This window comes from Sturnus vulgaris, chromosome 25 (genome assembly GCF_052056855.1).
Source record: "Sturnus vulgaris isolate bStuVul1 chromosome 25, bStuVul1.hap1, whole genome shotgun sequence".
Lineage (NCBI taxonomy): Eukaryota > Metazoa > Chordata > Aves > Passeriformes > Sturnidae > Sturnus > Sturnus vulgaris.
The window spans coordinates 2,255,819-2,276,114 of record NC_142267.1 but is presented as its reverse complement, the minus strand read 5'-3'; the positions used below and the strand labels follow the sequence as shown (position 1 = coordinate 2,276,114).

Genomic DNA, 20,296 nt, shown 5'->3' with positions numbered 1-20,296 from the left:
CACTCAACTTGGGTGACTTCTGGCAAGGAAAGGCCCCAGAACAACCAGTCCCCCATTATCAAAGGCAACTGGTAGCTGGAGTGGAATTTTCAGTATCTTTGAGCAGTTTGTGATGGTGCTGAGGTGTGTTCTGATGATAGCCCAGGTGATGGAAACAACTCCTTTTCATTGAAATACTGAGAGCTGGAGTTCTGTGAGGAATTCTGACATCTCTCCTCTTTTCCTGCCATAAATGCTGGAAGCACTGGTGCCTTGTGGGCAGGAGGCAACTGCAGTTCCCAGACCTCTCCAAAGCAAAGGTGTTTCATAGAAAACCAAGGGGTTTTCCTCACAGTTCTCTTCATCCTCTCCACTCAGAATTGCTGAGTTGGCTTTGCCAGTGTGAAAGTTGAGCCTAGTAAAGGTTTAAGGGGTGTCTGGCTTTAGAGGAGTCTACAGAAAACAGAATTAATTCCTGCACATCTCGCTGGTGACCTGGTTTAAAATCCAGTGCTGCAGGACTGTGCTTGCAGAAGCATCTGAGAAATTGAAGCAACCAGAAGCTTTTAAATTTTCCAGTTCATCAAAGTGCTTTCCTAAAAGGAATCAAGGTCTGCTGTGAGCTAAGGTCCTTCCTCAAAAGGATCACCAGTTTTTTCCTGGGAACAGTGAAATGGTGTGATAAGTAAACCAATTTTTAAAATTATTTTTGTTTACAAGTGGAAGCCCATCCACTTCTGAATGCTTCTGGGGCATGTGCAACGACGCATTTCCTGTGTCACAGAGATTACAGTCTTGACAAGATTGATAAACAGGAAAGGAATTGGTTTTATCTGATTTGAAGGCAGAAAAGCACACTCCATCAGTCATTCAGAGAGACACAGAGCACCTCCCAAACACCCCAAGCTGAATCTCAAATCTCTCCTCCACATCCTGCTTCAAGACAGGAGGTAAGTCCTGGCTGCATATTTTGATTTTTCTCTTCATGTTAGACTTCTCCAAAATATCACCACTTCCCTCACCTAACTTTCCTTTCCTGGCTGCATATTTTGATTTTCCTCTTCATGTTAGACTTCTCCAAAATATCACCACTTCCCTCACCTAACTTTCCTTTCCTGGCTGCATATTTTGATTTTCCTCTTCATGTTAGACTTCTCCAAAATCTCTCTACTTCTCTCCACTCTCCTTTCCTGGCTGTCAGCAGCTCTCAGTCCTACCCTGGCACTGTCAGAGATGATCTGGGGATGGAGTTTGGGTATCAGGCCAACATTCCCAACCGCTCATCTCAGATTTATTAACCCTTATGCAAGTCAATTAATGTAGTTCAGCCTCAAAATTGGGACAACTACATTTATGTAATGATTGGAGGTGTTGGTAATCAGCCTGAATAATGAAAAGCATTTCCCTGTCTTTGTGTCAGTGTGTGACCATTGAGAAATAATTTATTTGTCACATTCACATGCCACCATCTCCATCAGAATTTAGGCTTTGTGGTACCTTTTTATTTCTCGTGATCCCTCAGGAATTCTGAGTCATCAGAGGCTGTTTGAAATTAAGGTTGAGAGGTAAGAACTATGTTCTTCAACCCTGCTAGATGTTAATAGAGACAATTTGCTAATTGCTTCCTGCTCAGTGGAAATGCCTCCTGCTGGAGGTAGGTTTGGGGTGTAGGTGGAGGCTGAACAGAGCTTCTGTACCAGGCACATCTGTGCAAGTTGTCAAACAACAGCATTTCTGTGAAATTACCTTTTTTTTGTTATTTCTAGGAACTGAGAGCCCCAGTAGGAAAAAAAAAAAAAGTTTTTTATGCTCATTTCTCAAGTTCCTGCCAACATTTCTCTTTTTTTTTCTCCCTGAGAAGAAGGAAGCACAACCTGGCTTAGAGTGCTCAGCTACAGTGTTCTGCTCATCTGTCAGGGACGAGATGTTTAACAGGGACCTAAAACTCTTCTGTTTCTCTTGCCACTGCAGACTGTGGAGGGAAGAGCTGTCACAGCCTGGGACACTCATCCCAACACCCAAGCTGAGCTCCCAAGGTCGCTGCTGAACTTGCCCAGCTCAGAGCTGCTGTTTTAACTGCAACCCTTTTATAAATAGGACAGACTCAGCTGCTTAGCAGTCTTATCTCCACCAATTACCAGGGATAAGAGCTCCTCGTGCTGCAGAGTTCAGGCCTCTTACAAAATGTTGAGCAACCGCAGGGAAGTCGCTGCACTGTGGGAAGAACAACCTGCCACTTGAAGTGTTTATTTTTGAGCAGCCAAAGTAAATTGTTGTGGCTGTAGTGGGGATTTATCACTTTCACCCTGGTGAATTTGGAAGAGTTCATCCCAAGAGCCAGCCCTGGTCAGTGAGTGCTGGCTGGCAGAGCTTCTCTGTCTGAGCATCTCTCCTGGGATGGTTTTTCACTTCTGGTTTCAGGGCAATGCTTGGACTCCCTAAAGCTGAATTCCTGCCTAGTGTCATGTTCTGGTGTCCCTTTACACTTTGAGAATGCTTTTCAGCACATTAAAGACATTTGAGGCTCTGAGATATCATTAACCCCACAGAGCTATTGTTGCCTTAATTCCTTGCACACTGGCCTCTGCAATGAAGGACTGAAGAGAAATTTTGGCTCAAAATCCTGTGATTTCAAGAGTGGTGTAATATGGCCAGTGGTATTTTCCCACATGTAGCAACTGCTTCCTCTTTTTCAAGTTTGTCTCAGCCTTTACTGACCCATCAGTTATTTACAGCTCCCTGGTTCCCCAAAAACAAATTACTACATAAAGGAAGAAGAAGAAGAAGAAAAAAAAACTTCCCCAAATGCCACATTCTTAGACGGTGTAACTTGCTCTTACTGTTCATCCTGGTGTGATTTATCCACTGAGCTTCATGTGTGAGTGTGGCCTCTTTAAAGCAGAAGATGCAATTTTGAAATTGCAAAACCTGATAGGTTTGGAAACTGAAGAATTGTTTTCTTGCTGGCATCCATCCAGGGGCTTTATCCTACCTCTGTTGAAGTCGTGACAAAGCTCCTGATGATTTTGAGGTACCAAAACCTTTTGATTTTTTTCAGTTCAAGTACAGACTGGAAAACTTTTTTTTTTTTTTACATTTCACCACTTTATGTCTGTAGTTGAGACGGAGTGATCCCCACAAAGTTTTGTGTCAGAAAGAGCACTTACCTGATGATGCAAGGCCAGATTAAGGTAAAAATTCGTGACAGCTATTGTAGGGAGCTGTGAGCAGGGTGTGGGGGAAATGTGTGCCAGCAGCCACACCCTTGGCAAAGGGCGTGGCGTGAGCTGGAGGGCAAAAGGCAGATTGAGAGGAGGCGTTGGGGCAGTGTGTGCCTGAGCTGAGAGGACACAGGAGGTGAGAGGGCTGGGGACTGGGGACCGGGGCACGTGGGGAAATTGGAGGGATGGGATGGTGGGAGGTGAGGTGGCTGGAGGGAGGTGATGGTGGGAGGGATGGGATGGCTGGAGAGTGGGAGCTGGGATGGTGCGAGGTGGGGTGGTTGCAAGGATGGGATGGTGGAGGTGGGAGGTGTGGGATGTTTGGAGAGTGGGAGATGGGATGGTGGGAGGTGAGGTGGCTGGAGGGATGGGATGGCTGTAGATGAGGGGTGGTGGAGTTGGGGTGGTTGCAAGGATGGGATGGCTGGAAGTGGGAGGTGTGGGATGGTTGGAGTGTGGGATATGGCATGGTGAGAGATAAGATAGTTGTAGGGATGGGATGGTGAGAGATGGGATGTTTGGAGGGTTGAGATGGTTGGAGGTAGGAAGTGTGAGATTGCTGCAGGGAGGGAGGGTGGGATGGCTGGAGGTGAGGGATGGCTGGAGCTGAGAAATGCTCGGAATTTAGGGGTATTCGGGACGTGTTCGGGGTGAGGGATGGCTGGTGAGGGATAGTTGGAAGGGTGAGATGGTGTGAGATACTGGAATTTGGAGGTGTGATGGTCCGGGGGGTGTGGGGTGGTATGAGGGGTGTGAGATGCTGGAATTTGGAGGTGCGATGGTTCGGAGGGTGTGGGGTGGTATGAGGGGTGTGAGATGCTGGAATTTGGAGGTGTGATGGTTTGGAGAGTGTGGGGTGGTGTGAGAGGTGTGCGATGGCTGGAGGTGAGGGATGGTTGGAAGGGTGAGATAGGGTGCGATGGTGTGCGATGGCTGCAATGTGGAGATGGTGTGGTGTGGTGTGGTGTGAGGGGTGTGGGCTGCTTGAACGTATCCGATGCCCCCATCCCCCCAGTGGCGCCTCTAACGCGGGTATAACCCGATACGATGCCGGCCACTCAGGCGGCCGCTGCACACCCCCAGCCCACCCAGCTCCTCCGTGGCTAATTGCCGCTAATTAGCGCTAATTACCCCGCGGGCCGGAGGCGGCCCCGCGCAGCCGCACCGCCCGCGCCTGCGCACCGGGCCCGCGGCCGAACCGCGCCTGCGCGGGGGCGGCGGGGAGGGGACGATGGAGGCGCGCAGGGCCCGGCGGCCCCGCGCCCCTCACAGCGCCCAGCGCCGCCAGCAGCGCCGCGGGGCCCGGCCCTGAGCCACGCCGTGAGTCGGGGCCCCGGGGGAGCAGCGCAGGGCGGCCCGCGGGGCAGCGCGGCCCGGCCGGGCGGCCCTGAGGGGGGAGCGGTGCGCGTGTCTGCGGTGCGCGTGTGTGTCCGCGGTGCCTGTCCCTGTGTCCGTCCCTGTGTCCCCTCTCCTGGTGCCATCCCCGGTGCGTGTCCCCTCCTGGTGCCATCCCCGGTGCATGTCCCTCGGTGCCCGTCCCCGGTGCGTGTCCCTGTGTCTCCCCTCCCGGTGCCCATCCCCGGTGCGTCTCGCTCTGTCTCCATCCCCGGTGCGTGTCCCTGTGTCCCCATCTCCAGTGCCCATCCCCGGTGCGTGTCCCTCTATCCCCTCCCGGTGCCATCCCCGGTGCGTGTCCCTGTGTCCCCTCCCGGTGCCATCCCCGGTGCGTGTCCCTCTGTCCCCATCCCCGGTGCATGTCCCTGTGTGCCCTGCCGGGTCCCTGGCCGCGCTCAGGTCCCAAGTGGCCGCATTCCCCCATCCCGGTCCCTCGGTGGCTCCGGCAGAGCCCGGGGTGATCGCCGGGGCAGCCCCGAGGCCGGGGAACATTTCCCGCAGGGATGGACTCCGGGCCGGCCCCGCTGTTTGTCCCCCGAGGGTCCCACCCTGGCTTTGTCCCGTCCGTGTTGGGGCTCCGGAGGGGAAGGGTTAACAAATGGACTTGTTTTGCCTGGGCCTTGCACACGTGATGGTCACACTGCCTGGTTTTTTGGTGGAAATAGCATCTGGGTGTGTAATCAAAACCTAAAATTGTAACTTGCTGGGTTTTAATAGGGGTTTTGATTTTCTGCAGGCACACTAGAACATGAAGTTCTAAACTAAACCAAGCTTTGTCTGTCTGGAGTTGTTCCTTCTTTTTTTGTGTGTGTGTGTAAGAGGGGGTTTAGTGCCTTCGGGATGGAGTCATGGGCATGTAACCTCTGCTGGAGTGCTTTATTCAGCAAAATACAACAAAAGAAAGCTCCACAGTGCAGAGTGACCAAGCACACAGCGCTCTGCAGCAGTGGGACAAGAGGTGCAGTTTTGGGCAGAACATTGTCCTCTTATGCCCCAAGAGAAAGTCGATAATAAAGAACAAAATGAGTTTAGAATTACTGATATAATCTCTAAGAAATCAGTATAAATGCAGCAGCCTTGGAGGGGGGTTAAAGCACTGTGAGGACTTTGTCAGAGTGGACCCTGCAATAATCCTTTAACCAGGATGATTTAGGGCAGACACTTAACAGGAAAAGTTTGTTACGAAAGAACAGCTTACAAGCGTGGTCGTTATAAAATAAAATTCGATCCCTTGGTGATTTGCAGCCTTGCAGCTCCTTTGGGGGATGTCATGGGGTTGTGTAAAGATGGTTTCATGAAACCCTTGGGAAGTTCTGGTTCAGGGAAACGTTCAGTGAAATTAAAACTGGGAAACTACAATAAACCTGGAGTTGGATCCATGTGTGAGGTGATTCACCTGACTGCAGTGTCACCATCACAGATATTTATTGTTAGATGTTGAGATGTTCTTAATTGTCCATCATTCTGCAGTGCTGGATGTTTTAATACTTATTTTTCTTGTGTTGTTTTAATTTTGGACATGATTTAAAACAGAGCAGCCTTTTCATTAGTTTGTTACCATGTGCTTAAAAGTTTTTTGGATCCAATCCTGGAAGCTGTTCAGTGGCAGTTTTGTCTTATGTCAAGTCTGCTTATTCAATAAAGGTCTTGTGAGGGAATGTTAATTAAACAGTCCGTGGTGTAAGCTGTAGCTAAAACATCCTGAATTGGAAGGTATTACATGGAGGCAATATCAAGTTCTTAGGCTGTATTTAGTATGTCTGTACACTTCTTATTTCCAGTTTTGTGCTAATCTGATTTTCTTTGCTGTCAGCATCTGTCAGATGAACATTCTTCAGTCAAAGTCACATGGAAACACATCTTGCTTATTACATAAATTATTGTTCTCTGCCTCCCTAGCTCAAGTAACGGGCACAAAATTTATATATCAGCTGGAATTGTCTAAAAATAGAGGTACATTTTTGCCAGTCTTAGCTGGACGAGATGACAAGGCTGTTGCAATGGCTGTTTCCCAAGCTGTGGTCACAGGTGACACAGCAGTGAGTAACCCAGTTAAACATTGATACCTTTCAAGGGCAGGATGCTATAAATCATTAACGGCTGGCAGTAATTGCACCTCTTTGTAGTGATGCTCTCCTCGGGTAAGCCTAAACTACAGCAGGAGCAAAAGCACTTTCTAATTTGATTAGGTGGTGGTGCTGTCTAATTTAGTAATGAGTCTAAAGTTACAGCTGAATTTTTTTATTTTATGGTTTTGTTGTCTGCGAATTGGGGTTCTGGTGAAATTATGGGGTTTGCCATTCTCTGGGGACTTTCCCTGCAGATATTTTCCTTGTGTGATGATTTCCCACAAGGAAGTCCATTTTAATGGACCAATGTTTAGTTCCTTTCTCTGCAGGATGAGGTGGGAGCTTCATCCAGAGCAATGAAACTGTTGGAAAAAAAAATCTGCAAGTTTTTACTGAATCATCTTTTCCCCCTGTGTTGGAATCAACTGACTTGAGGAATGTGCTGTTCCTCTGGGTTGCTCTCACATGGATACTATTTGTTTATGGTTTAGTGTTTATTCATACACTGAAAGTTGGTTTCTATTTTTATTCTGATAAGGCTTCTTCTCTGCTTGCTTTGAGTAATGATGAGAACTTGCCCACAAGATCTCTACAGTTATTTCAAGTTTGGGGTTTGCTTTTTGTTTTTTTTTTTTACTTCTGCAAAGCTGTGCTCTAACCAACTGTTTATCTTTCATTTGTGCTGGTTGTTCGTGGAACTGAAATACTGCACATTTGTCCTTATTTTGTCCTGTTTGTTTTGGATCATCTCCCCAGTTTGTCAAAAATGAGTTAAGGACTTAGGTATTGTCCTCCAGCTTGTTTTTGTCTCTCCTCAGCTTGGTATTAACCTTTTTTTTTTCAAACGCTGAGGCTTATTAAGGTTATTTCTGTTGCATTATCTGACAGGGTTTGGTGGTTTTTTGCTCTTAGAATATTCTATTTTATGTGTTTGATATATGTATCACCTTATAGGAGACTTTATAGTCTTTCCTGAGTCTTGATTCCTTAGCTCGTATTTAAAGCTTTTCTTTCTTTTCAATATCTAAAAGAAATTAATTTTATCTCTTATGTAACTGAAGACACAAATCTATGCTGGTCTTGAAACAACTTTCTACTGAGCCTCTTTTCAGTCTGGGAACACTCTGGTCATTTTTAATTCCAGGAACTTCTGATTACCTTGAAGACCTTCCCAGATTCTTTGGAGAATTCTTTATTAGCGTGTGTGAACTCTGTGTTTAGTGTATCATGCTCCTCCAGCTTTTCTTGCAGGGATTTTGAAGCACTTTAATTTAATTTAAAAATGACTGTGGGGGCCCTTGGTCAGCAGCGCTGACCACAGAGCAGGAGCTGCAGGAAGCAGGGGAGTGCCTCAAAGCACCAGCTCATCTTCTGAGCAGTTCCAGGAGTTTCTTGATGTTGAACACAACTCCAGTAATTTTTTCACGTTCAGCCTGTTATCTACTGAGAGAAGAGGGATTGTGTTACAAAGCTTCTGTTTTCCTTTGAGCCGGCTGAAGCCATAATTGGAATTTAAAGGAGAGCTCCGTTACCTTTGCGAACGCTGAGATTTTTTTTTTTGATTTTTTTTTGCCTCTCCCTCTCCTCTGCAGGGATTGAATTTCTGTCTGGCTGAGGTTCCTTCAGCTCCAGCATGGAGATGAGTCGGGAGAAGCTGTGTGCCAGCAAGGCTGATGGGAGCTCAGACTCTGCCTACCACTGCTCGGCGTGTCACAGCGATGAGGACTGGGGCAGCACGAGCCGGGGCCGAGCCAAGTCACGGAGTTTGTCGGCTTCACCAGCCCTTGGAAGCACCAAAGAATTCAGGTGAGAGGCCCCTGTGTCTTCCCCTTGTTGTTAAAATTTATGAAGTTTAACTGGATTTTAATGTTTTTTTAATACGGCCGCGAGGGATTCTTAAAATGCGCCTCGGAAGGTGAATTCACAATGAAGAGGGGGAGTTGAGGGTGGGGTGTTGACTAAGAGCAGACTCAGAATCAAAGTTTCATGGCTTGTCAAAACAGGTGTCTGCAGAGCTCACAGTCTCACAAAAAATAATCAGGCAACACTAGAGACAATTCTTCAGACTTTTACAAAAGCTCAATAAGAAATAAAAGCTCAATAACAAATAAGAGCTTTAGTGCTGTGTGTTAGGTTATGTGTGAGGCAGCAAAAAGTAAGTTTGTGTTTGCAGATGGTTTCAGAGCAGTGAGAAACACCAGTTCTTTTTTTGGAGCCAAATTTCTGATCTCATTGCAAGGCTCCTGTCATGTGGACAGGGTGGGTGGAACTTCTGATCTTTGGACCCACTGTAAATATTGAACAGCGGGCAGGGGCAACGCCGTGTCTCGATCTTGTGGGAGGCACAGCAGGACTTCACCTTCCCTGTGCTGTGACTGTCCCCAAAGCATGGGCAGAGCCACGAGGGAGCTGCTCAGCAGATGGAATTTCTGTTCAGGGCTCCTGCTTTGCTGGTAGGAATGTTCTTGGGAGGCAAGAGCACACACGGGTGAGGCTGGAGAGCACAGGGGGCGGCTTTGTGGTGAAGGGAGGCAAACTAAAAGCCTTGAAAGCCTGGGGAAAATAGCTGCTCTGTGTTTGTAGTTCAGTGTAGTTGATGCTTCTGAGGAAGTCTTTTTTTTTTTTTTTTTTTTTTTTTGAAGGCTGTGGTGTGTTGTAGCTCTGGTCACCTGTGTGTGATCAGTATGTAAGACTTGATATTTCAGTTGTGCTGTAGAACTGGTGCTTTTCCCTTCTCTACTCAAACCTTTCAGTCAATCTGCATAGAAGACCACGTGCTCTAAATTTTTGGGCATTATTTTCTAGCTAAACAGCTGCTTTTTCAACCACGAGTGCCATGTCCATTGTGGGTTTGAATCAGGGTAATTGCTTCTGAGATTTGCCTTCATTAGGATGCTCTGCAGTCATTCACTGGCTGATTTCACTTCTGAATTGTCTCCTGGCATTTTGCAGGCCCTCAGGAAGTGCTGCTCTCAGCCTTCCTCTGTGATGTTCAGCTCCAGGTATCTGCCCAGCTGCTGGGAACTGATAAGTGGATTTCCCTAGAAGATGTATCATTTCCAGGGCATTGCTGCTCATTCTTAGCAAAGGCAGCCTGACTATGAATGGCTTGAAATTCTGTTCACTCAGGCACTTTATTGAGCACCAATAAGACCGAGTGAAATCTCGGGGGAAAATTACAGCAGTTAGTAATTAGGCTTTGCAGGGAGAACTTTTGGAATGTCATGAGGGTCAGACATGGATATTTAATGCCTCATGTGGGAACAGAATTTGACCAATTACTGGGAGTGGCTTCAAATAATGACCTGTGTTGGGAGAAGGCAAAAATTACAGTTATCTGGAGAAGCTGGAGTGGAGCAAGAAGTGGGAGGTGATGCTGCCAAGCTGTTATTTAACCATCCTAATGCCAAGGGTAATTGTTCACAAGTAGATAGAGACTTATCATCCCTTTGCCCATATTGACACACACATTAATCTCTTGTTATGTCAGTCCTTGCTTGTTTTTCTGTTTTAATATAAATAAGATAAACTTTATAAAACACTTAGTAATGCTCTTATCTGACTTGGTAAGTCATGCCTGGATTTACAGATGGAAAAGAAATTATTCTGGTTTTGTTATTGCAATTCAAATCTTAGATTGGCATATTTTATTAGGCAAGGGACAAATAAGATGTTGCTGTTGTTCCTTAATTATGTGTTTAACTTGTTTTGATTTTTATTAGATTTCTGAGGGGTTTTTTTAGCTCTAGGAGTGAGTCATCAGGCTGGACTGATCTACTTTGTAACACACAATAGAAGGCTGTGCAGTGATGATTGTTACAAGCAAGATGTGATTGAATTAAGACCAGGAAAGGAACGTTTCCCCTTTCTTTATAATGGAATAATTCTAATAGCAGTCAAATAATGCTTCAACAGTTCCATGACTTGAGCAAGTTTTGCTCTCAGTTCCAGCTTTGCTGGGGAGTTTGGCAGGGAGGTGAGGCAGAAGAGTTCTGACTTTCTCCAGATATTCTCATCCTAGAGCCAGGAATAACCCCATTTATGTCCTGGTGGGATTCAAGTTTGAGGATAAAGGACACCTAAAGATTTTATTAGAGAAATAAATGGGGGGAAATAGCAATTTTTTTTCAACCTGTTCAAAATTGAAGCCTGATATTGCAAATACAAATCTCCATGTGCCTTAGAGTTGAAGAATTTGTTTGATTAATTCATTAAGGGTATTTAAATGACCAAGCTACACATCACTGTGACTTGACCACGCCAAAAACATCTGAAGGTGTTGGAGAGCTCCTTATAAATGCTTGTCAAGTCATACACTGGGAAACTCCATTTCCCCTAATTCCCAAAAACCCAATGTACATTACTGCCCTTAGAGAGGGGGGAGAGCACTCACTGAGCTCTTTTAGCTGTGTTTATTCCAGCTTCAGTCATTCTAAAAGATGTGCTTTTAGATAAGATGTAGTGCTTAGAGAAACACTGAATAAAAGTGTTGTTCTTGTGCCTGCAGCAGTGAAACTGCTGTGACTGAGGAACTGCTGGGCAGTTGGAATTGTGAGAGCCAACCTGTAAAATTGCCCTGCCTGGGAAGCTCTCACAGAGGTTTCAGAAATGCACTTTGCCCTGTGTTGCTTTTGTACAGCTGGGTCAGAGGAGAGAGGGTTTGGTGTTTGAGCAGCCAGACCCGAGTGTCAGCACCTCTCTCCTCCTCACTGATTATCTCCTCTGCCTCCAGGAGAACACGCTCCCTGCATGGACCATGCCCAGTGACCACGTTTGGACCAAAGGCCTGCATGCTGCAGAATCCTAAAACGATTATGTGAGTACTCATCCCAGCAGGGCCACTGTGCTCCTTCTGTGGCAAAGAAAACCACTTGGCTTTTCCACTGATTCCATTTTTTTCACTGCCTATTCAGCACTGTTTGTATTTTACCTGATACTTAGAGGTTTTCATGTTGTTTGATTGCCATCCTGGGGTCAGCTTTGCCAAGTTGGCATGGTCTGCAATCCATAGTTTTGTGTCTAAAATGCCAACTCTCTTATTTCAAACTCAATAAAAATTCTTTTGGGCACCACAAGGGGAGGAAGAGGAACTGTTCTGTGTGCTGTGAAAATTGAGGGAGGCTTTCTCCCTCCTTTGGTGATGATGTTTGAACCTGTACTTTCAATTTTGGTGTTTGGTCCCTGGCATTTTCAGTGAAAGCAAGTTTGCTTTTTGACTGTTGATAGATGTGGAAATAAGGGCTGGTTTCTGCTTAGTGGGAAAATAAACATTTTAATTTTGTAGGCTGGGTGGCATAAAGTGTTGCTTTCTGCACCATTCTGTAATAAATGGAGTCTTGGCCAGGTGAGGAATTCCAGGTTTAACCAAAGTGATGGTCCCTGGTTTTGGGGGGGCCTGGCACAAAGAAGCTGTGGCTGCCCCCCTTGGAAGTGTCCAAGAGCAGTTTGGGTGTGGCTTGGAGCCACCTGAGATGGTGGAAGGTGGGACTGGATGGGCTTTAAGGTCCTTTTAACACAAACCATTCCGTGACTTTTTGCACCTTTAAAAAAGTTTTTTTTAATTGCTCTTCCAGTTAACTCTAAGATACTGCAGTCAATATTTACTTGCCTAAATCTCTACCTCTGTAGGCTGTAACCTTCCTGGTGATATCCATCACTTCTCTGGGAAGGTGTAACACCAGTCCCTCCTTTTTGCAACTCAGAGTTTCCTCATTCTCCCCTGGTGCTGTAAAGGGCCCTGGGCTGTGCAGAGCAGCTGAAAGCCAGCCCACATTGTGTTTACCCACCTGACCTGGGCAATTGCTCCTCCCAGGGGCTGGCCTGGGCCAGGGATATAAGGACAGGGACAGGATTGTGCCAGGGAGAAGCTTGGGCAGGCAGAGCAGGGAGCAGAGCTGCCCCCAGGCTGCTGAAGGCAAGGACTGTTTGAAAAGCTAATTATAAATTACTTTTACTGCACACCAGCTTTTGTGGGTTTTGAAAACCAGCAAAACCTCGCTGGTGTTTTTCCCCCTCTGCTGTGGGTAATTTTGTTAAACTCTCCTCACTGGAGGGATTATTTTTAAGAGAAAATTGTAGTTTTTATGTGGAGGCTGAAGTTAGGGAAGATTGGGTGTCTCTTTCAATACAACCAGCAGCTCTAGAGCTTGCAAACCTGTTTTTTGATGAGCAGATGAATTGAATGAATACTCACTGAAGAAAGGATCAGGGGCTTGTGCTCTTGAGAGAAGGGGAAATCAAATACCTGTTTATTTTTCTTGAAATGGGATTTTCTTTATGAAAGCTTGCCTCGAAGATCTGGAATATAAGTTTTACATAGGATTTTTTGTAAAGCCTCACAACTTTTTATCAGAACTGACTGAAACCTTCAATAGAAGAAAAAACATTTTTCAGGGAAAAATGTATTCTTCTGAGGCTGCAGTTATTAATAAGTGATAAAAGCCTCAGCCTTTTGTTTTATTTGGAGTTGTTGCATTTGCCTGAGCCCTGGAAAGAAACATGAAGATCTTAAAGCAAGTTATTCATAACTTTTCATTCAGTAGAACTGGATGGAATTGGTGAGTACAGCTGAAATGGGCAGAGTGGCTTTTATTTGAATGAAATTGGTGCTAGTTCTGGTTTATTCAGTGCTGCAATCCCTAATTCTTTTCAGCATTATTGATATTAGAGCCCTGCATTAACCTTTAGTTTCTGCTGTGTTTGTATCTGAAATGTGAGCACTGAAAATTAATTTTAAATTTACATTAAGCTGTTTGACTTAGAGTATTGGATGGGGAATGACTTTTTCAGATCCTCTAATTGAATATTTCTCCTTTTAAATCAGCACTAAACCAAGAGGAAAGCAGCACTGTGGTGTCAGTCAGTTGAGGAACTTGATCTGAGAGCTTTTGTGGTGTTTCTGTTCAGGTCCCTGTTGGCCCAGGTCATTCACAGGACAGCAGGGACCAGAATTATTGATTCTGGATTATCACCTGCATGTTGCAAAGCACAGAAACATCACTGCAATGTGAATTATTGCCTTAGAACCATCACTGCAATGTGAATTATTGCCTTAGAACCATCACTGCAATGTGAATTATTGCCTCAGAACCATCACTGCAACGTGAATTTTTGCCTTTCCCTGCCTGGTGTGTGGGGCTGTGTGCTCTCCACACTGGAGGATGTGTTTTTTACCAGGTCCCAAAGGTGGCAGAGCAGCCTGTGCTGATGTTTGGGGTTTGTTTTGTCCCCCAGGCACATTCAGGACCCAGCAAGCCAGCGGTTGACATGGAACAAACCTCCCAAGAGTGTCCTTGTGATTAAGAAGATCCGTGATGCCAGTCTGCTGCAGCCCTTCAAAGAGCTCTGTGTGTACCTCACCGAGGTGAGAAAATCCAAATTACACCTCAGCTCTCTCCAACTGCTGATTCTGGGCAGAATTTGTGCAAACAAATCTTTATACCCACTGCCACTGGGTCTATTAAAAGTTGTTGCAGAAGTTAAGATCAGTGTGAAGCTTAAAACAAAAACTATTAAAGTAAAATCATCCCTTCTGTTTGAAGCTCTAAATTAAAGGCATGGGATATAAAAATCTTAAATCTTTAAGCCTTGAGCAAACACAGCAATGTTGCTGTATCATGTAATCTATATGCCAAGCTTTAATTTATTATACACTACAAAATTCTCCTTGGGATCAGACCACACATCAGGAACACCCAGCAGGTGCAGAACACTACTGTAAATATGATTTATGTGTCTGAAATGAATAGAAATTATGGAGAGAGTCAAGTGTATTGGTAGGAGGTCCCTCACAAGCTCCTTTTCTCTCTCTTCAGGAGAACAATATGATAGTGTATGTAGAAAAAAAAGTCCTGGAAGACCCTGCTATAGCTAATGATGAGAATTTTGGACCAGTGAAGAAGAAATTTTGCACCTTCAGAGAAGGTATGGAAATGATTTATTGAAAGCATAGTTGGAGTGTATTTTTTTTGTCTTGGTGATTTCTTGGTTATTGGGTCAGATTTGTAAAACTTTTGTGTCTTTTGCTGACAGTTGTTACATCTTAGTTGTGCTTTTTTCTATATTTGTGAGGGAATGTTTGCTGCAAATTGTAATTTTTCTTGGTTTTTTTTTTGTTCGTTTGTTTGTTTTGGGTTTTTTTGTTAGGAAATTAAGATTGTGGATACAATTTAATTTCAAAACTTTTTCTTTCAATGTTGCTCCTAGACTATGATGATATCTCCAATCGGATAGACTTTATCATTTGCCTGGGAGGAGATGGGACCTTACTTTATGCTTCCTCACTTTTCCAGGTTGGTTCTGATGAGAAATAGCCCCATAAACATTTTATTTTGGAAGTATTAAAAGTTTTTTTTGGTTTTTTTCCTCCCCTTTTGTTGCTGAGTTCAACAGTTGTCTTTTATTCTTAATTTCCTCTTTTTTGTGTGAAAAGAATGTCAAATGTGTTGTTTTTTTATTAAGCACAGTTGAAGTTTCATCAATAGTCACAATATTTACAGGCAAATAGTTGAAGTATGGATTGCTTTGACTGAGTAGCTTTAAAACTCTTTTCTTTATTGATAGGGTAGTGTACCTCCAGTTATGGCTTTTCATCTGGGATCCCTTGGATTTCTTACTCCATTTAATTTTGAGAATTTTCAGTCCCAAGTCACTCAGGTTATAGAAGGTAAATTTAAGGGGACAAGGTGTGGTGTTTGTTTGTTACTTTTTCTTAATCAACTCTTCTAGGTTGGCCCTTAAGATTTGAAACTTGAGAAATGTATCTGAAATTAAGAGAAACCTTAAATTATCAGAAGTTTTACATTGTATTGACCCATCCAGTGGTCTGGAAATGAAAAAGGCTAAGAAATAACTTTATGGAGTAAATAAGTGTAAGATAATGTAGAATTTATGTTAAATGGCAACTAAACATAAAGTGCAGTGTTTAAATACTGAGAGGTCAAGCAAATAAAATATTTGAGGAAATAAATTCTTTGTTTCTTCAATATGAGGTTGAGTTGCATCCAAAGTAGATTCCTGAAAAGATGTATAAAACTCTCACTGGAATGTTATTTTTTAATACATGTTTCTAATGCTTTAATTTTCTTTAAGCTTATCTTTTGTTTTACTGAAGATCACATGAGCCCAAGAGTGTTTTCCCATTTTAATCATGTCTATATATAAAATTTTCTTTTTATATGATGAGAAAAGTGGGAAGGGACTGGCTTGAAATTTGATTTTTTGCTCATTGCTACTAAAAACCAGTTTTGAGCTTCAGCCAAATGTAGGCAATTATGTTGTGAATGAAACTGGGAATGTTGAAAGCTCAGGAATAGATGGATGGCATTTCATAGAGTGTTTTAGTCACTCTGGGGTTATTTTCTGTGCCAGCTCCTCATTTTTGTGTGTGTTCTCCCTGTGTGTCCCTGCAGGCAATGCAGCTCTCGTGCTCAGGAGCAGGCTCAAGGTGAAGGTGGTGAAGGAGCACAGGGACAAAAGCCCAGTGCACAATGGCATAGAGGAGAATGGAGTCGTGTCTGCAAACCTGGAGAAAGAAGTGGGCAAACAAATTATGCAGTATCAGGTCAGAGGGCAAAACAAGCCAGAAAAACCAATATGTTGTTGGTAATTTGTGCCTGTTTCATTAAAACTCTGCCTTGCTGCTCACAGAGTGCTCTAAATGCTGAGGGGCTGCTGCACACATTTCCTTTGTGCAGTCAGAAGTGCTCACCCCACACTTCACTGTAGAAATGATTTCACAAAATTGTTTAGGCTGGAAAATATCTCCAAGCTTGAGTCCAACCTTCCTTCTCTTTTGAAAACGAAGTAGTAGTTCTAAAGTCAACACACCAGACATTTTTATAAATGAGAAGAAAAATCCTGTACTTTGTTAGTGACCAGCTCTTGGGATTAATTCTTAACATCTCAGAACTTCAGGTGGCACTTCATAGGACAGAAGTGTCAAGAGACTTAAATTTGCAGGGACTAAACCAGCACGAATTTTTAGGAGATGTGGAAAACGTGTTCTGTTTGTGACATTTATTTCATTGCCAAGGCTGGAGTAATGTTTGGTGTTGTGGCAGGTCCTCAATGAAGTCGTGGTGGATCGTGGCCCTTCCTCCTACCTGTCCAACGTGGATGTGTTTCTGGATGGGCACCTGATAACCACAGTGCAAGGAGATGGTGAGTGCTGCTGGCTTCTCCTGGAGGATTTGCTGTCCTGGAAACAGAGCTCGAGTCTGACAGCAAACACAAGTGTGCAAAGAATGGGCGTGTTCATTCCCACAGTGCAGCTTTAGGTGCTGAAAGATTTTGTTTGTGGGCAAGTGAGGGCAAGTAGCTCTTTTTTGGGATATTGTATTTCAGGCTAAGGGTAAGAAACAACTCAGAAAAGATTGGCCTGGATATCTGGGATTTGCTGAAGGCAAACAATCTCAACTCATGAATGACAGGAGTTAATCTTAAAAGCTCTTATCCTCAAAGAAAAAAAAATGAAAGTCACTATTACAGAATTGTGTAACCCGAGTTTGTGCAACTTCTTAAACCACGTGGCAGGGTCGGGGGGAATTTTTGTGTGTGTTGGGCTGCAGCTGAGCTGTGAAATCCAAGGGGAGAGGTTCACTTTGCTGACATGGGGTGTGTTGGTGTCCCCCAGAGCAGTCCCTGGTGGTGTCAGAGCTGATGCTGTGTCCTGTTTGCTGTCCCCAGGGGTGGATGGGGTGTGTTGGTGTCCCCCAGAGCAGTCCCTGGTGGTGTCAGAGCTGATGCTGTGTCCTGTTTGCTGTCCCCAGGGGTGATCGTGTCCACGCCCACCGGCAGCACCGCGTACGCGGCCGCGGCCGGAGCCTCCATGATGCACCCCAACGTCCCTGCCATCATGATCACCCCCATCTGCCCCCACTCCCTGTCCTTCAGACCCATCGTGGTTCCTGCTGGAGTGGAACTCAAGGTTGGCTTCTGTCGTTTTATTTCTCCTTGTGGATTAAAAAGTTCTGCAGTGGCCTCAGGAATGTGAGGAGGGTGGGAAGTGCTGTGTGGCTCCTGCTTCCTCTCACTTGGAGCAGGATCAGGCCAAGGCTGGAACAAGAATGTGCCTTTCTTTAGAAGAATTTACCCACCACTGGAATTCTTTACACTTTTCCTACTGGACTGTAGCTCTGTAACATTCTACAAAATGGGAATTCCTACATTTGCATTCTGAAAAATGTTCCATCATCTTGGTTAAAGTGCCTGTAAATGATCAGTGAAGGGAATACAAAAATTCTCCTTTCATGCAGAAATATTGCAGATCTTAAGTATATACTGGCAGTATTATCTGCAATTCACTATTTAGCTGTTGTTAATGTTGTTTTACAGAGAAAAGACATTTAATAGGTGAATATAAAACAGAATTGGTTAATGAGTATTTTGGACAAATTCTCTTGTGCAAGGAAGAGCCCCTTTCTCCTTTTGTCTCTGTTACCAGCCTGCTTAAGTGGGAAGGGAGCTGATTTGTCAGGCTCCTAGGGATGGCAGAGGATGAGAAATGAGTGTGGTCTGGACTTTTTTTCCTGTTTTACAACATAAATTCAATGTTTATGCATGGCACTGCTCTCAGCCCACGCTTTATGTCAGTGGGTGTTACTGGCCAGTGGTTAATTCTTCCAATAGGAATATAAATAGGAGCCAAACTTACTAAATTTGATAGCTTTTAATTAATTCTATATTAATTCATTCAATATATATTATATAATGAATATTATATATTCATTCTATTATATTGCTTTTGATTCATTAAAATCTATTTTTTGTATTAACCTCATTATTTTTCTTGAAAGAGAAACTAAGTTAGCTCCTGTAACTGAATTAAAACATGAACTGACTGGAACTGGAGGGTTTGTGTGGGTTATGACCTTGTACTTATAAAAAGGAGATTTACTGCATATGGAAAAATAGATGTTTATAAACAAAAAATAAAGTGGTGTTACAGCACTGCTGCCATGGACAGCTGAGGAATTCCAGTGCAACTGTGGAGTTCCAGAGACTCATTTCTGCACTCAGAGGGAGGATGGAGGAGGTGTTTGTTCCTTGCTCTTGAGTTTTGGACCTGAAGTTCAGCTGATTGCTGTTTTTCAGATTATGCTCTCCCCAGATGCCAGGAACACAGCGTGGGTTTCGTTTGATGGAAGGAAGAGGCAGGAAATATGCCATGGAGACAGGTCAGACCTTTTTTCTGATTGTATTATCTCTAAGTATAGAAAATCCTGATTCATGCAGCTTCCCTCATTCTCTAACATCTGCCAAAAAGGTTTTTGGCAATGAAGAAAGAAGCTTTTATAAACCCTAACACCTCCTAGAGCACAAACTGCACTAAAAGGATTTAATTTCTAACTTGAGTTCTTTAGATCTTCCCATAAAAGCAAGTGAAATGTTCAGACTCTGTAAACATTGCATGCTTGGCAAGGAAGGTGGGCATATCTTTAGAAAACTCTGTGAATTTTAACTTCAAGATAAATCTTAGGAATTCTTAATTAAAATGAAATCTTAGGAAAAAGACACAAACCAACAGGAGCTGCCTGTGAGCATGGGTGCTGGAAAACTCCATGTGGATTAAACTGGGTTAACTGGGAGTGGTTGTGGTCACTTGCTCTGGCCATGAGAGAGCAGAAGGGAGTGTGAAGTCCCTCAGTTTTGTGTTTAGCACATGGTGTGGGGGTGATTAAAGGCAGCTCTGGGATGGAGATTGGCAGATTTGTTATTCAGGATGCTCTTTTTCCTCTTGGCCCACCCAAGTTGCCATGAAGGAGAATGTAGAGCTGGTGTAAGGCTCCATCCTGAAGAGGTTTGATTTCCTCTGAGCTTGGATCATCTATAAAGGAGTTCAGGAGCCCAGTAAAGATTCCAGCACGAGGTTTGGCCCTTGTTGCATTCTGGAATCCTTGGGCTTCTTGCTTAAAACTGGAACCTGAAGGGCCAAGGTGGTGCCTTGGCTTTCCTTTGTCCCCGTGTGGGTGATGCCATGGAGGGGTTCACAGGAAGTGTCCCCAGAGCTGTGCCGCTTCTCTAAAGCCCAGCTGAGCCCAGCTTTAGTTCTGATCATGGCTCATGGCAAAGCTGTTGTTTGGTGCTGGGACGGGCTGGGGGTGTCCACGTCGCTGCCGTCCCTGCCTGACTGCCCTGTGCTGTTGCAGTATCAGCATCACTACCTCTTGCTACCCCCTGCCCTCCATCTGCTTCCGGGACCCCGTGAGCGACTGGTTCGAGAGCCTGGCCGAGTGCCTGCACTGGAACGTCCGCAAGAAGCAGAACAACTTCACGGTGGAGGAGGAGGAGTTCTGAGAGTCCCCGCCCAGCAGGGCAGCCCCGCACGCTCCCGGGCGCTGCCCCAGCGCTGCCTTGTGACTCTGCTTTCCACCCCTCACATGTGTGGCTGGGAAGGGTTGTGCTCCTTCCTCTCCACCAGGAGTGGGGCTGGAAGGCTCTGATGGTTCTAATCCAGCGTGAATTTCCTTCCAAATGAGCGGCCTGGAGAATGGATGGTTCCTGATTGCTATCAAAAAATCACATCTGCAGATTTGATTGTAACCTCTGACTTACCAGTTCCATGGTAGGGTGAATGTAGCTACACCAGGGGAAAGTGGCAGCAGAAAAGTGGCATTAAAATCTTTAATTTGA

At 44.7% G+C, this 20,296-nt stretch overlaps 1 protein-coding gene across 3 annotated transcripts; it reads left to right on the top strand.

Annotated features, from left to right (window-relative positions):
* Window positions 1-842: 842 nt before the first annotated feature.
* NADK (NAD kinase) lies at window positions 843-20,296 on the top strand. 3 transcript variants are annotated; one of them, XM_088178629.1, is made up of 12 exons: window positions 843-929; window positions 8,257-8,470; window positions 11,397-11,480; window positions 13,898-14,027; window positions 14,479-14,587; window positions 14,870-14,955; window positions 15,227-15,329; window positions 16,075-16,226; window positions 16,726-16,825; window positions 17,434-17,591; window positions 18,758-18,840; window positions 19,813-20,296. In XM_088178629.1, the coding sequence occupies exons 2-12, from the start codon at window positions 8,298-8,300 to the stop codon at window positions 19,958-19,960; spliced, it is 1,326 nt and encodes a 441-aa protein (XP_088034755.1). In that variant the 5' UTR covers window positions 843-929; window positions 8,257-8,297; the 3' UTR covers window positions 19,961-20,296. The 3 variants fall into 3 exon arrangements, with proteins under 3 accessions (XP_088034755.1, XP_088034753.1, XP_014741287.1); XM_088178627.1 differs by lacking the exon at window positions 843-929 and adding an exon at window positions 3,297-3,336; XM_014885801.2 differs by lacking the exon at window positions 843-929 and adding an exon at window positions 4,400-4,520.